The sequence below is a fragment of the Amia ocellicauda genome, chromosome 3, assembly GCF_036373705.1.
Source record: "Amia ocellicauda isolate fAmiCal2 chromosome 3, fAmiCal2.hap1, whole genome shotgun sequence".
Lineage (NCBI taxonomy): Eukaryota > Metazoa > Chordata > Actinopteri > Amiiformes > Amiidae > Amia > Amia ocellicauda.
The window spans coordinates 6,269,019-6,284,939 of record NC_089852.1 but is presented as its reverse complement, the minus strand read 5'-3'; the positions used below and the strand labels follow the sequence as shown (position 1 = coordinate 6,284,939).

At 35.2% G+C, this 15,921-nt stretch overlaps 1 protein-coding gene across 4 annotated transcripts in view; it reads left to right on the top strand.

The window, feature by feature from the left end:
• The window catches only part of fhit (fragile histidine triad diadenosine triphosphatase), a 309,150-nt gene that overhangs the window by 105,791 nt on the left and 187,438 nt on the right, over nucleotides 1–15,921 (top strand). For all 4 annotated transcript variants that reach the window (XM_066697922.1, XM_066697923.1, XM_066697924.1 and 1 more), the window contains one exon: nucleotides 1,626–1,748. In XM_066697922.1, the coding sequence (XP_066554019.1) occupies nucleotides 1,637–1,748 (112 nt within the window). In that variant the 5' untranslated portion in view covers nucleotides 1,626–1,636. The remainder of the gene's footprint in view (nucleotides 1–1,625; nucleotides 1,749–15,921) is intronic.

Here is a 15,921-nt window from a genome sequence, read left to right as displayed (position 1 = left end):
ATTTGCAGAAAGATAACACTTTTAAATCAAAGCAAGCCCACATCAAGAGGAATGCAATGCTTTCTACAAGAGAGAGGCTTAAATGACATTCACATATTAACTGTGGCCAGATAAAAGGGTATAATGAACATTAAATGGGTCATAACAGTTCACAATAAACTAATTGCAGCATTCTAATTCATAATTGTGGAATTGTTTAATTTCATTTGAATCCCCAACAGCTGGTGCCTTTTTCTAATGCCTGCTGGGATGGAGTCCAAATATAGTCAGGCGTCTTTGCTGCATGCCTACTAAAGTAACATGTCAAAGTATTGCGATAGCTGATGTAGTGCGAATATCATCAAAGCAGAAATGCTTATAGGACCAAGAGACGATGTAACCTCATTATTTCAAGGCTTCAGTCATCTTTTTATTTCAATTAGATGAGTGAGTTGAATATACAAGTTTCAGCCATATTCGTTAACCCCATTATCAAAGTTCATTCAAAAGCTTCTTGTGGTCGTTAAATGTAATGATTTAAAAAAAAAGAAATAGAGACAGAGAGACATAACCAAACAACAGTCCTTCTGTTTGATTGACACTAATGACACTTATATTTCTCTCTCTACTTTGGAAACAAAACTAAACACAAATTCTGAAATATTTAAAATACAAACTAAAGCTATTTAAGCTCCGGATTAAAAAACAAAAAACAAAACATAAAACAAACAAAAAGTAAAATCACAAATATTCCTGACATATATACTCTCCGTTTGTTGAAAAGTGAAAAGAACACAAACCAAAAAAACAATGGAACATTCCAGATACATTTATCTTATTATTCTTTGCGTTTCATAATCTTACATCATTAGTTACTTCTGTTCCAGAGATACAGAAAAGGTAGCTACAACCGTGGTAATGACTGTTGTCAGTCCTGATATTTGTTGACATTCTATATAGAGACCTCACACATTAGCTCCTGCAAACAGCAGAATCCTACAGAAGATCTTGATATCCCTGACAGGTGCTAATAAGAGGGCTTATCATTTTCAATTACATTAAAAAGCCGTGATGCTGTTTTTATGAGAAGTAAGAAAAATGAATCGGCACCCATTTTGGCAAAATGTGCTCAAAAAAGCTTTACTGAAGCTTTAAACGTCTTAGACCTGAACTCAATAGAGCCAATTTCATATTGAGGTGTCCTTTGGTTTCACTGACAAAATATTTTTTTTTGTTTTTGTTTTTTAAAGGACCACCTTGTTGAATTGAATAGTCTTATCATCAAGAAGCCTCATCTCTTTATTGGGGAAGTGCTTGAATTTTGAAGTCATTTCCTTTATTTTCAAAATAAGTGTTTCAAGAGGTCTTATGAATCTTAATCATGACTCTCAGGAAATGTTTTCCAATAATGTGAACATCACAAAACAACATTGCAACCCAACAAATAATCATGATGTTTAATTGTGGAGCACATTTTCTATGTAGTTAAACACAACAATAGAATAATGCCGTGCTACAGAGATCTTCTGTAACATATGAAGTCAGTCATGATAACGCAACGTGTGTGACAACATTACCAGGTGGGTTTATTCTGGTATACTCTATTGCTACTCTGAAATACTTAAAGTTTGTCCCTTTTTTTTCAGGCTTTGGAAGCATGAGTGCATCCACGTTCCGTTTCGGACAACATGTTGTCAAGGCTTCAGTCGTATTTCTTCAGACCGAGTCGTCCTTTGCTTTGGTAAACAGAAAACCAGTGGTCCCTGGACGTATCCTTTTTTAAAAGAACTTTATAGCTTGACCAGTCCTGCAGTGTCTGTTTGAAATCAAGACAGCAGTGGGCTGACAGGCTTGCCTTTCTTAATCAAGGTACAGGTAAGATGTTGCTTTCTTGTTTCTCCAGCCAGTCACTTGGATCTTCTCTGCTCAGTGCTGCAGTGCTACCGGCACTAGTTGCTCAGCAACACGTAGCTTTAGAGGTAATGTTTATTGTGACCTCATCAAAAGGCCAAATAAACAGTTTTTTACAGAAAGTTTCAGATATGTCCCTTTGAAGTAGTTGATGATGCCAGATAAAATAATGTACTTAAGTATATTCAAGGGTGTATCACCCATAACAAATAATGTATACATTGCAGACACAGGCCTCAAAACTGATTCTTGAACTCAGAATTTGTATTGTTGCCACTTTGTCCACTGAACAAAACAAATAATGTATATTATGTGAGCTTAAGCATTGAAAAGTCAGATGTAGTTGTAGATGATACTGACCTAAATAATTGCATAAATATGTAGAGTCAAAACAAATTAGCTTTTAGGTTTGTCTGAACAAAAACTGAATTATTTGATTGCAAGTTATGTGATGTCTTTATTAATTTAAATTGATTTTAAACTTCCTATTAATACACTTTATGAAACTGTGCTCTCCTCTGGAGTTTTCAAAGAAAATGCTTTTTGCTTCCTTGTAAACAATTCTACTTTAGTTGTCAACAAACTAACAGAGATTGTGCATATATCTACATTATTTTCCTTGACAGATTTATTTGAATACCATGGTTATTCTCCTTCTGAATATTAATAGCTGCTTGGCTTTGTCTACAGATTGTCATAGTTATTTTCCCTGACATAACATTTCTATGTTTAAATTAACTTGGTCCTGGGAATAAATGTATCAGCATCACAAGACTTTACAGCAAAATCGTTAGTCCTCCATAATGTTTTTTTTTAAGCATTCAACAGGGATTGCGCATTTTCTAAGTGATGACTTACAGAATTTAATTCTAATGTCGCTGAAGGAACATTATAATGATTGTAAATATATATCACATATATCTGTAAGGCATTATCTTTGAGTTTATCATGGAATATCACTATCAATATGGGCTATTTAGTTTAGTTTGAATGCTGTATGTAAAGACATTTGGCATTATGCATATATTATGCATACATTTTTTTCAAATAAATCTGCATTACAGAAATGTTCACAAAATGATTTACCTTTACTGTGAACATTCACTTTCTAGTTACAAAATAGCAGTGGCTCTGGCTCATAAACCGTATAATACACTCAGTGATGAACTTTAATTCTGGTAGTGTCAGGCCACTTTTTCGTGAGTGTTGTGACCATCAATGTACGCAGTGAGAGGCTGGTTTTACAGCCCTGGTTCAGCAGTGTCACTGAATATGCATAAACCGTTTCTCAGTGTAACCTGGAAATGGCTTTGTGGGTGACAACTTGCTTGGATCAAAGGTAGACTCTGTACTCACATGATATATGCAGCAGTTTGGGGAGGTAGACTCTACATGGCAAAGATCTTAAAGGCTTTCCGCTATAGTGGGCCCTTTATATCTTTTTGAAGAAGCATAGATGTGCTGTCTCTGAGGCTTTGCAGTCCCCCTGGGGACTCTGTAGTGTATAGCGGCAATGTCTTTATCATCTCAGCCTAACCAGTGCATGTATACACTTTACTGTCTCTGCATGTAGAGTAGTAATGACTTTATATTTACCAATAAACAAAAAATGAAGTTTATTCTCTTATATTCACCCCTCTCTGGAGATGAAGTGAACTTTCTCACTAGCAGCTTTGATTTCTCCAAGTTAATTTCAAGCTCGCAGGCATGCATTTTAAAACCCGCTAATGATGAAAAAGGGCTTTGTTCACTAGCGATGTATGTATCTCAGGCACCTGGTCCTGCTAAACCAAATCTGCTAGAGAGCCCAGGTCAATTAGTTTAAGAATACGCTATCAATAAAACCCCTTTTGTATTATGCGTAATGTTTTTGAACTGTTTCTTATATAATTGAGTATACATTTTGATGAACTCGAGTGTGGACGCAACATTTGTAAATGTGGTGGAGTTATGAAATGAAGGCCGTGAGAAGGGCACCCTATAGAGAATAGTCAGTTCTAGAAAATACGAGCGCATCCATTTTTCTCTTTGAATGACTGAGACTTAATCATACTCATACAGAGCCAAAAAATATGTATAATCTTTGTGGGACAAGGGGAAAAAGTTGTATTGTTTTCAATAATTATAATAATAAAATAATGTTAAACCAACAGGCTAAGATAATATATATGTGAAATTTTATGAAATGAGGCTTTAACTGCACAATATAAAGCCTGTAATTAAATAACTGTCAAAATACACAGCAGTAGATCGAGCAATGTCTTGCATGTACCTACTAATAGACTTCTTGCTCTTTGATTGGCAGAATGGCCTTCAGACAGAGCTCACAGAAACCCCTGAATATATTAACTTAAATGTCAGAATTACATTTTGAGCTGCTATAAAACAAACAATCCAATAAATAAGATTGAAATAATAAATTGGACTTAAAGCACAAGTTAATCGATTCATTACATTCTCATACAAAGGGACCATATGGCCTTTTAAAATATTAAAGGGTAACATCTGCAAAGTCTTTTTGCAATTGTTTAAATGCCTTTACCTTGCCACTAGCATCCCTGGCTTTAATCCTCAGGCTGTTTGTGGCCCTGCATGTTCTCAGGTTCTGCTCTGCGTTTGAGGCATATGAAGAATACAAATCGACAGTTACTGTCAAAAGGTTTTAAACCAAATCGGACTGTGACGAGTGTTGAAATCCACTTCTTGTAGATTTCAAGGACATATATAAAAATGACCTTGTTTCTCTAATCTAAGGTCCGTTGTATAACACTAACATATCTAAATAGGAATCTTCCTTTTGAGATTAAAAATAGCCAGCTAAAATCCAAGCTTCGTGGGTTACCTTTTGAAGGTGAAGAACTCCCATGCTTATCCGAACAGGATTGATAGCCCCGGCTTTTATTAAGACAAATTCACCCAGACTGACGGTGCTGTAAATTCATTATTACAAAATAAAGGTTTCCAATTTTAATTATCCACAAAAAGGGGATTCATTAAATCAGTATTTTGCCCGCTTTATCTTAATATATGTATTGCATGTATGCATATGTATATGGCTCTGTACATTTGACTCTTGCCTTTACGTCTAGCTAGTATGGACTATAGCTGCTTATTCCTGTCCTCTTCAATTAAATATCCAGCAGATGGACGCATTAACACCCCCAATAAAAAAGGTGGTGTAAGGATTGGGAAAAGGGTGGGTGAATCCATCGTGTGATTATATCCCATTACTTTTTCAGTTTAAAGTAACACTAAATTTAGCAGATCCATCAATAGAGATGGAGTGTGAGGAACAAGAGAAAATGGTTGTAAGAAGCTTGGCCTTGTAGGCATTTAAATGAGAGGCTGCTCACGATTACTGGAACTATACTTCTGAAATATTTTCTCATAACTAGACTGGTGGGTTTTAAAATCACTGAATTCAGACACGTCGAGTCGCAGTTCAGTAAGCTGATTATGTAGAAGAATGACTTGTGATAGGCTAATCATTTTACCAATACTCTAAGACAGTCCTGGACCACTTATTTGTCTATTGCATACTCTGTTCTGCCATTATTTCATTTCGTGGTTTGTCATAATGCCTCTTCTGTTCTAAATTAGTCTGCTCATTCAAACTCCTATTGAAATAAGAATGCCGTAGATATCAGTGAGACAAGTTACTTCAGATTTTTTTTTTTTTTTCTTTACTCCAGTGCCTCTGCTGTGGTATTGTCCTCTGGGACTTGCAGCACAGATTCCAAACACATTTGTCTTCGGTGAGTTTGGAACCATGTTCTGTGGAACTGAAAAATCATTCTGCATCCTATATAGGGATCATCTTCTATAGTTATTGCCTTTACTTAATTCAGTTATTGTAGAGAAAATATGAAGAAATGGTTTCTCCACGTCTTGTGGGCTTTTGGACTATATTGTTTCTATTTAGAGAAGATTCAATGATTTTCAAGCATTCTGAAACAGCAAATCATACACACACATGCACACACACACACACACACACACACACACACACACACACACAAACAATAAACTATTTTAAGAATGTGCATTGTTTTTAAAACATTCTCTAGCTGTTCTCTAACTGCCATTCATGACAATTGAGTATATATAACTTAGTAATTAGAAAATGTGCTTAATAATTCACCTTAAATTGTAACATTACAACTTATTGTATCGTATATATATGGACTGCACATTTACTTGATCTACTCCTTGGCTGCACATAATTATACACATTTTGGCAAGGAGAGGAAGTCTCACATGACTCAGTAATTAGTGCAATGACACACTGAGCTGAGAATATGATTGCTGAAGATATTCTTTTACAGCAGAAGTCTGATCCAATTTAATATCTCATTAAATCAGAAGGACAGTTGTACGTGTCCATAAGAGTAATCCGCAGTAGGGACTGGTAATAATTGATTACTGAAATTTAGCCAACACAGTAGGGTAAGCAAACTAATTCTCTAAGCAGTGGTACATTGCTTTAATGTTTGATCTGATGCATTGCATTTCCTCCAGCCCATAGCCTGTTGAGCTCTGTTTTAAAACCAAAAATCATGTTTATTGAGTCACCAACATCCTACCAGTTTCCTATTTTTGGAAGGTTTCTCATAATTAGACTTTAAGTTTTTGGTGACCTCAATCCCACATAACACCTCTGGGATGAACTTGAATGGCAAATCAGAATATCAAATGCCTCTAGATGCACTAGAAGCTGTGCTGCAGGAGGATTGGCACAGTATTCCTCTGGCCACCTTTCAAAACATACTGGAAAGTGTCCATTTAAGGACGGCAACAGTTGTTAAATTCAGGGGTGGGTCTACATGCTGTTAAATACAGTGTGAGCAATTATTGTTATTATGTTTTCGGTTCTCCCGATACTTTGTGTAATGTAGTGTGCGTGTGTGTGTGTGACTGTGTATATATACTGTATGTGTGTGTGTATATAAATAAAGCTGTGTGAGCTATATACAATAATTCAACATAAGTAAAACATTAACTGCAAAGTTGTTTTTTAAAAGTCTGTTAAAAAAATGAAGCTAAAATACTTTTCTCATGCATCTTTAAGAAAAATAATAATTCACTTTGACACACAGGTTTAATGTATATTGTTTTTGACAGTAAACCATCAGTTTTGATTTACGACTAATGTTGCAAAGGGCGTTTTGTTTTTTAAACTTCTTTGTTCCATTTCCAGGACATGCATTAGTGACAGAATATAATCTGACTGTAATGTTAGTAGACAGAAAGTTAGTGATGGTGCTTTTTATAATAGTGACTTCATTCTCATAGCAAAAACTTATAGGTTGCGAATTTGCCCAAGGCATCAGATATTTTTAGAGGTAAAACATTTTTCCAAGTTCAACTTCAAGCATTAAGAAACTTGCTTAAAAAATAAGACACCTAATTAGCATACTGCTTCCAAGATAACTAATGCATGCTAAGTCAAATTAATATTCATCCTGTAATGACCCCATTTAAATGGTAGGAAAAGCTTACACATGAGAATCACTAATACAGATTGTAATTGAGTATGACAACACAACTATTTGCCTATAGAAATTCATATTTAATATTTTTTACATGAAATTAAGCTTTGTGTGTTAATCAAACTCAGTCACTGTCAACTGATTGATACATGATGTTCAAATCTGATGAACCAGCAATACTGCTGTTCAGTCACCTTGCAGCATGCTGAACAAACAGTAAAAAACCTAAAGTATTCTTTACATTTTGCGTGTCACTGATGACTTTTTAAAATGTATATATTTGATTTGATGTTGATTCTTGGTGAAAGTAGCAGATACTGTGAATAGATTATATGGAATTAATTATATGTATTTGTAATACTAATAAATATATAATTTAAGTATAAATTAATGTCTTTGCGTGCCAAGAAAACAAATATAACAATCTTTATGTTTATACAGTTAACTTGTAAAGGCAGATGGGTTTTAAATGTTTTTTTATTTTATTTTGTAAGCTCTGAAGTAATGTATTGAAATCAAATTGTGCATTACAAACCAAATGATAGATTAAGGCCTCTACCAATTCCTCAATCAAGGCAGATTGAGGTATTATCATATGTGACAACAAGCATCTGGTGTATATGTGTGTAATCACGATCTGAAGCCCAGAACAAAATGATTGAAATATTGTCCTCCAGAATCTATGGAATTAAAGAAAGACTGACTGTATAGAATAGGAGACTTAGAAACAATGTTGTTCTTCAGTAAATTATACTTCCAGTTTGGTGATCAGTGTTTTATTCTCAATATGTAGCCTAACGATTACTCTTAATACTTTACCTGCAAGGTTAATTGTGAGAAAATTAGTAAGCTAGCAGTCTACCTACAATGAGGTACACTAAGTTCAGACACAGAATACATTGCTAATAATATCTGTTCATTTAAAATATATAATTGTGTGTTCATTATAATGTAAGATAAATGTCATAATTAGTTGACATTCAAATAAATAACATACAAAATAGCCATGCTACAAGTGTTGCTTATGTTTCTGTAATGTTTTTAATGCTATAATATTCTGTATAACTATATAAACATTTTAATGAAGTAAATTGCTATTTTTTAAAACTTTTCTAAGATTTTTTTTTTTTTTAAGATTTTATTTACTGAAATTAACTATGAGCATATGCAGTCGAGTATATTCCATGAGAAAGGTGCTAGATTCTTGAATTTACCTGAATATTACATGAACTTCACCTCCGTATAAAGGTTAGGGTTGGGGTTAGGTTTGGTTGTAGGGCTTATATATGTGAATTGGAAGAAAACACATAAACTAAGCTATTGGTGCAGGAATCAATCAGATTATGAATACATTTGCAGCTGCAATTTTAATTTGTATATTGACAGAGTTTACGTTCAAATAATGACTGTTCATCATCCCATTGTTGCCTACATTTATGTTTCAGTCCTTCATTTCACTTTCCAATGAATCATTAACACTAATAATAATTCAAACAATTTAGTTAATATTCATGTTCATATTAAAAAGCATCAGCATTCAGTTTCAGCATATTTTATATTGTGCTAATTTGCAAAATGTATACAAATTATGATTCCTTTGCCTTGTTGTTACCTAAAACCCTAGTTTGTCTGGATTTGTTTTACTAAAAACTTTTCTTAATGGAAATATTTTAATTTATTGATGCTTTCATTGTTGATTGTGTAGCTGAAACAACGACCTGAATGTTATGTACAGAGATTAATCTTATCATAGTTCAAATAATAGGCCTAATGTTTTTATGTAAATGTTTATGTTCACATGTATGCAAAACATCAAAGAATGAGGATTTGCATAATAATAATGCATTAACCAAATCAGCCAAAATTTGCTATTGAAATTATTTTATTAAGGAAATTCTTAACCATTGTATCGCCCAAGAGAGAACTTTTTCTCCCCCTTTCATCATTTCTAATCTAGATAATGTTAGCTCCTCTTTAGGCATTGTGAACAAAAAGGAAATATATAAAATTATGTTCGCAGAACCTTGTTATGGTTACAACGTTTGGTTCTGTGACATTCGTCTTGTGTGTGCAAGTTCGTGCATGTTCGCAAACCTCTTAATTTCTTGTCTTTTGTTTTGTCCTAATGTTCATACTGCTATTTAAATTTCCAAACCTTGGCTGCTATTTTAAATACAGCCCACATTAATGTGGTGATTATATAAGTTTGAACTATTTGTGATATGTAATACCCTCCAAATCTGGATACATTATGTATTCTGCTGCTATCCACATATGCACTACCTTTAAATCCTCATCATGTGTATATAAATCTCTTCGAAAGATGAATAACAAATCTTGATTAAATATTTCCCCTTCAGGATTAATTACAATGATGTGGTGCATTGTTGATTTCAGAATCCAATAATCCTATTAAACTTAATTATGAACTGTGAATATTTCTGCAGCCTTCCTGAGGTACTGAATTAAAAAAAAAAATCTGACAATTACCTAAATATAATTCTACAAATTATCATTCACATTATAATACTTTGTCACATATTTCAATATAAGTGTCTTTGGGCTTTTGTGTGTGTGTGCTATAAATACACACAAACAACAATTAATATAATATTCAAGTATACTTTTATTGTGAATATAGTCTCGGGGTTACTGCTCTAATGCTACAGTTGTATACATTTCTAACTTTTCTTTCATACTCAGTACTGCACATGACTTTATTACCAACTGGCCTTATTATTTAATTATTTTTTTCTATAATGAGTATGTTGTACAAGTTTGTCAAAGAAAAGTCTACCTCAATTTAGATCGGTAAACAAAATACACTATTTTAAATAATTGCTAATTAAATAAGAAAATGCTGACCTTTTTTGTAAAATGGTACTTCTTAGGGACAGGACTGAATCTGAGCACAAATGCTAAGAGTATTGCATCAAAATAGTTATGTTACTCGTACTCAGTGCTCATTATAAATTGGTACAAAAATGCTGGCATTTCACAGTGTATTCCGACCACAACAGAGCAGAGATTCAGTTTGAAATAAGATGCTTCCTGTTTCAATTGTCTTCAAAACCTAAACATCTTATCCCTGTATTAACTGTGAAAAAGTCATTGCGAATCCATACGGAACAGGCTTGGCAACATTTCTCCAACCTTCTTCTTTTAACGTTTCTATAAACATTTAACTTCTTTCAAGTTGAATGCCATGAAATGTGGAGGTTCATATAAGAATTCAAATTGTACCCTGGAAGGATGGCACTCTGTAGATCTGCACTTTGATAGATTTTTTGGGAGTCTCCTTCTCCTGATGCAGATTTCTCAACAACAAGGATGTTAATAAAAATTATTTGGCATCTCTACTGCCTGATTCATCGCTACTAGAACTGATTCGGGTGAAATGATGAACTGTGATGAGTCTCAGACACTATCGGCGCATATTATAGGCATCATTCACTAAGCTACAGTGAAAAGACCCACTTTGCTGTGTGGTATAAGTTAGTCTCTTCATGCATAGTAATTATTTTCAGCCCCATTCACTAAGCTAATGAAATGCATAATTAACGTGTGCTAAATACTTTATTGACAGCTTGCATAGTGCATGGTATGTTGCAAAAAACCAGGCCCCAGTTGCGTATGGCAACGGTAGACACAGGTGACTGACCAGTGAAGCGCGTCGGAGGCGTTACACTGGCGGTGTTGCATGTCAGGAGATACAGATGAAACCAATCAAGCATCTGCTGCTGCCTCTGTGTCCGTCACAGTCCAGCAGCGGAGACTGAGCGCTGTGAGGGTGACACATACAGAATGCGAACGTCTAAGCATGAGAGGTCAAAAACAATACATAAAATAAATATCATAAATTAATTACGGCTCCCATTTTGGTGTTAAAGCATCTTGGGGGTTCATGAGTTAAGTGGCCATGGCACCCACAGTTAGCTGAGCAGAAACAGTCATATGAGTTAATTGAATCAGTGTGCTAGCGTACTGTGTATCTTACTCAAAACTAATAAATGGGTAAATCATATTATTACTGCTGAAATGTATGTTGATCTTGTTAAACAGTTAAATCTGCTTTTGAATCATCTATGGCAGACATTCTTTAAATATCAATCAAAACACTCCCTGAAGTAACTCAAGAACAGAAGCTCTTTTTGCTCATGGATACTGCAGGTATATGATTGCGTAGTAGTCAAGCTGATTACGCATATTATATCTTACTGCTGTTTAGTGAATGTCTATACGTCTGTATCTGCACAGCAGTTTTGTAAATGGACACCCTTTGTTCAAATATGCTCTTTTGAACACTATAATACAAATAAGCCAGACTGCCTGGACTCCCGTATAAAACCTTTTCAGCACTGACGTAGTTTGATTAAATAATGAAGAACTGCTGATGTCATCACAATCACAAAGTGAAATATAGATTCAGAAAATACCTTCAATTGCCATTTGTTCTCAATAATCTCTTCACTTTGCAAGCAAGAGAGCTTTTTTTCTCTGAAATATATACACTATGCCACACAATATGTACAGTATGTTTCCTTCATTGTAATTCTTCTCGATTTTATAAAATAATTTTCTTTCTTGATGATTTCTCCTCAATAATATATGGAAAGAAAAAAAAACAAGAGATACAGCATTACATTTTAAATCCTTTCGGAAGTTCACCTGAAGGCTTTGCATTCCCAAGCATTTCCCCATTGTTTTCTGTTCTTTCTGCCTTTTGAGCAGATTCTGTTCCAAGCTGTCATTACATTCTTTAGTCCCTTTACGTTTTTCTCCCCACCTTGTTCATGTGTGCATGCAAGTGCTAAGATAGCAACCTTTAAAAAGGGAATGCATCTACCATTAGTTTTGTAAAGCAGTATACCTGTTTTCAAAAGGAAAATTTGTCACGACTGTTGAAAATCAAGAAAAATAAATATTTTTTCTTTCATACTGTGATGTACAGTGAGGGAAAAAAGTATTTGATCCCCTGCTGATTTTGTACGTTTGCCCACTGACAAAGAAATGATCAGTCTATAATTTTAATGGTAGGTGTATTTTAACAGTGAGAGACAGAATAACAGCAAAAAAATCCAGAAAAACGCATTTCAAAAAAGTTATACATTGATTTGCATGTTAATGAGGGAAATAAGTATTTGATCCACTATCAATCATCAAGATTTCTGCCTCCCAGGTGTCTTTTATACAGGTAACGAACTGAGATTAGGAACATCTCTTAAAGGGAGTGCTCCTAATCTCAGCTCGTTACCTGTATAAAAGACACCTGTCCACAGAAGCAATCAATCAATCAGATTCCAAACTCTCCACCATGGCCAAGACCAAAGATATCCAAGGATGTCAGGGACAAGATTGTAGACCTACACAAGGCTGGAATGGGCTACAAGACCATCACCAAGCAGCTTGGTGAGAAGGTGACAACAGCTGGTGCGATTATTCGCAAATGGAAGAAACACAAAATAACTGTCAGTCTCCCTCGGTCTGGGGCTCCATGCAAGATCTCACCTCGCGGAGTTTCAATGATCATGAGAACAGTGAGGAATCAGCCCAGAACTACACGGGAGGATCTTGTTAATGATCTCAAGGCAGCTGGGACCATAGTCACCAAGAAAACAATTGGTAACACACTACGCCGTGAAGGACTGAAATCCTGCAATGTCCGCAAGGTCCCCCTGCTCAAGAAAGCACATGTACAGGCCCGTCTGAAGTTTGCCAATGAACATCTGAATGATTCAGAGGAGAACTGGGTGAAAGTGTTGTGGTCAGATGAGACCAAAATCGAGCTCTTTGGCATCAACTCAACTCGCCGTGTTTGGAGGAGGAGGATTAACCCAAGAACACCATCCCCACCGTCACACATGGAGGTGGAAACATTATGCTTTGGGGGTGTTTTTCTGCTAAGTGGACAGGACAACTGCTCCGCATCAAAGGGACGATGGACGGGGCCATGTACCGTCAAATCTTGGGTGAGAACCTCCTTCCCTCAGCCAGGGCATTGAAAATGGGTCGTGGATGGGTATTCCAGCATGACAATGACCCAAAACACACAGCCAAGGCAACAAAGGAGTGGCTCAAGAAGAAGCACATTAAGGTCCTGGAGTGGCCTAGCCAGTTTCCAGACCTTAATCCCATAGAAAATCTGTGGAGGGAGCTGAAGGTTCGAGTTGCCAAACGTCAGCCTTGAAACCTTAATGACTTGGAGAGGATCTGCAAAGAGGAGTGGGACAAAATCCCTCCTGAGATGTGTGCAAACCTGGTGGCCAACAAAAAGAAACGTCTGACCTCTGTGATTGCCAACAAGGGTTTTGCCACCAAGTACTAAGTCGAAGGGGTCAAATACTTATTTCCCTCATTAACATGCAAATCAATGTATAACTTTTTTTAAATGCATTTTTCTGGATTTTTTTGTTGTTATTCTGTCTCTCACTGTTAAAATACACCTACCATTAAAATTATAGACTGATCATTTCTTTGTCAGTGGGCAAACGTACAAAATCAGCAGGGGATCAAATACTTTTTTCCCCCACTGTATACGTTATACTAACAGGAGATGCCATCGTCGTTGTTTTGGTTTACCTTCTTGATGAAATGTAATATTTTTTATTTGTTTCTTTAAAGATGTAATGCACCTTGCATGCAGCAAAGCAATATTAAACACACTCTTTATGTTATAAACACACTCTTTTCTGAATAGATTTACATAAGACGTTGAATTTGGGGACAATTTGTAAGGTAGTTTCAGAAAGATGGTAACTGGTAATGGCAATCAGTGCCATTTCACTCACGTTGTACGTATATTTAACCCAAAGAGAAAAGCTGTAAATGGAATCCATTAAAGTTGACTTGCCATTGTTTTTTCCCAATCATAGTGATGAACTATTTAATTTTCCTAGCTTTTTAAATTATTTGTTATGTGCCATTGTTATTTATTTATTTTCAAGGTTTTAATTACTTCAGTTTCCTGGCATAGTGATATTAATTGTTGTTTATTGTTGGTCAATAAATGCATATCACTGAAGAGGAATTGCATGTTTTATTAATAACCCTCTTACAGTCCATAGGCTTTGTCTGTGTGGGTGATCCCGGTTCACTACTCTATTTCCACAAAATACAGATTCCGCAATGTCTTAAACCTGATGTTTTTTGACACGTCTCACTCCTGAATCCTGAAGAGATTGACACATTCTCTCCATTTTAAATCTTTTTGTGGTTGTAGTGTTCTCTTATGTCAAACCTTGTAAATCTCTCGTTCCTCCGGGCCATTCTAGTGATATGGCAGTGAAATATAGTGCTTCCAGCAAATGGCTGGGTGGTTACAACATGGATCACTGTGTTTTTGTAAGAAACTATATGAGAAATCAGGTCATTAGGTATTCTGAGCTTTAGGACATGCGAGGGGCTGGCCCTTTATCATTTTGTGTTTTCAAAGATATATTCTGTAGCTGTGTGAAATTCCAGTTAACCAGAAGGGCCTTCACTGCTTCTGTTTTCAAATATCAGATTTATAATAGGGTTGACTTCAGTTGCTGAGGGATAATCAAAAAATGTTTCATTTGGAAGGAATCTGAGTGCACTAACATCTCTGTAATCCTCCACAGACATTAAGAATTTATACTGTCATGCGGAGCTTACAGTATTTGTCCATTTAAAAATGATAAATGGTTTCAGTTCATGGTCGTTTCCGAGACTTTGAAATTAATCCTGTTTAAAAGGACATAAATACAAATGAACCTTTTAAAACAATTATTAATAACTTATAGAAGACTTTTCCCTCTAAATATTGAAGACTTCAAATATACTACAGCACTAATTTAAAGTTTACATACATAGTTTTTCTGCCAATTCCTTTTGAAGATGTGTCTTTTTAAACTTGCCTTACTAAATAATTCCTGACAACTCTTCCAGCATCACTCTTCTTTCATGTCTTACTTCTTATCACTATTTATGTAAGTTGCTATTGACAGATTCTGTCCTTCTGGAATCAGTGTATACACAGAATATGTCATTTTCTTGACGTAACAACAACAACAGATTGCAGTTTTACTTCCCCATACCTTTGCAATGTGGTCTGAATCTGCCTTAGAAGCTGCATAATTTATTTTGGATAATGGGTTATTTTAAATCGGAATACTGCTCATATTCACAATTTGTATTATACCTTTTTATCTCACTCTCTCTCTCTATATATATATATATGTGCACTGTATATATTATAGTAAATCTCAATTAATTACATTTTTCTTTTCCACATTTATACTGCACTCACACGCACTGTGGTGCACAAGAGTTGTCATTATCTTCAGTCGTCCTGACCGTAAGGTCAGCAGTATTGTGTCAATTATCCATACTAATGGGAATGAGTAGATAATCTAGCTAACTTTTTTCGATATTTTTGTTGCTAATTGTCCACAACCTGACTGTATCAGGAATACATTGAAAAGCCCTCAAAATACGGCAACTTCTATCCCTTTGAATTTTTACCCACTCTGCTAATTTACCCCCTTTGTAACCACATACCATTAGATACTGTAGAAGAACA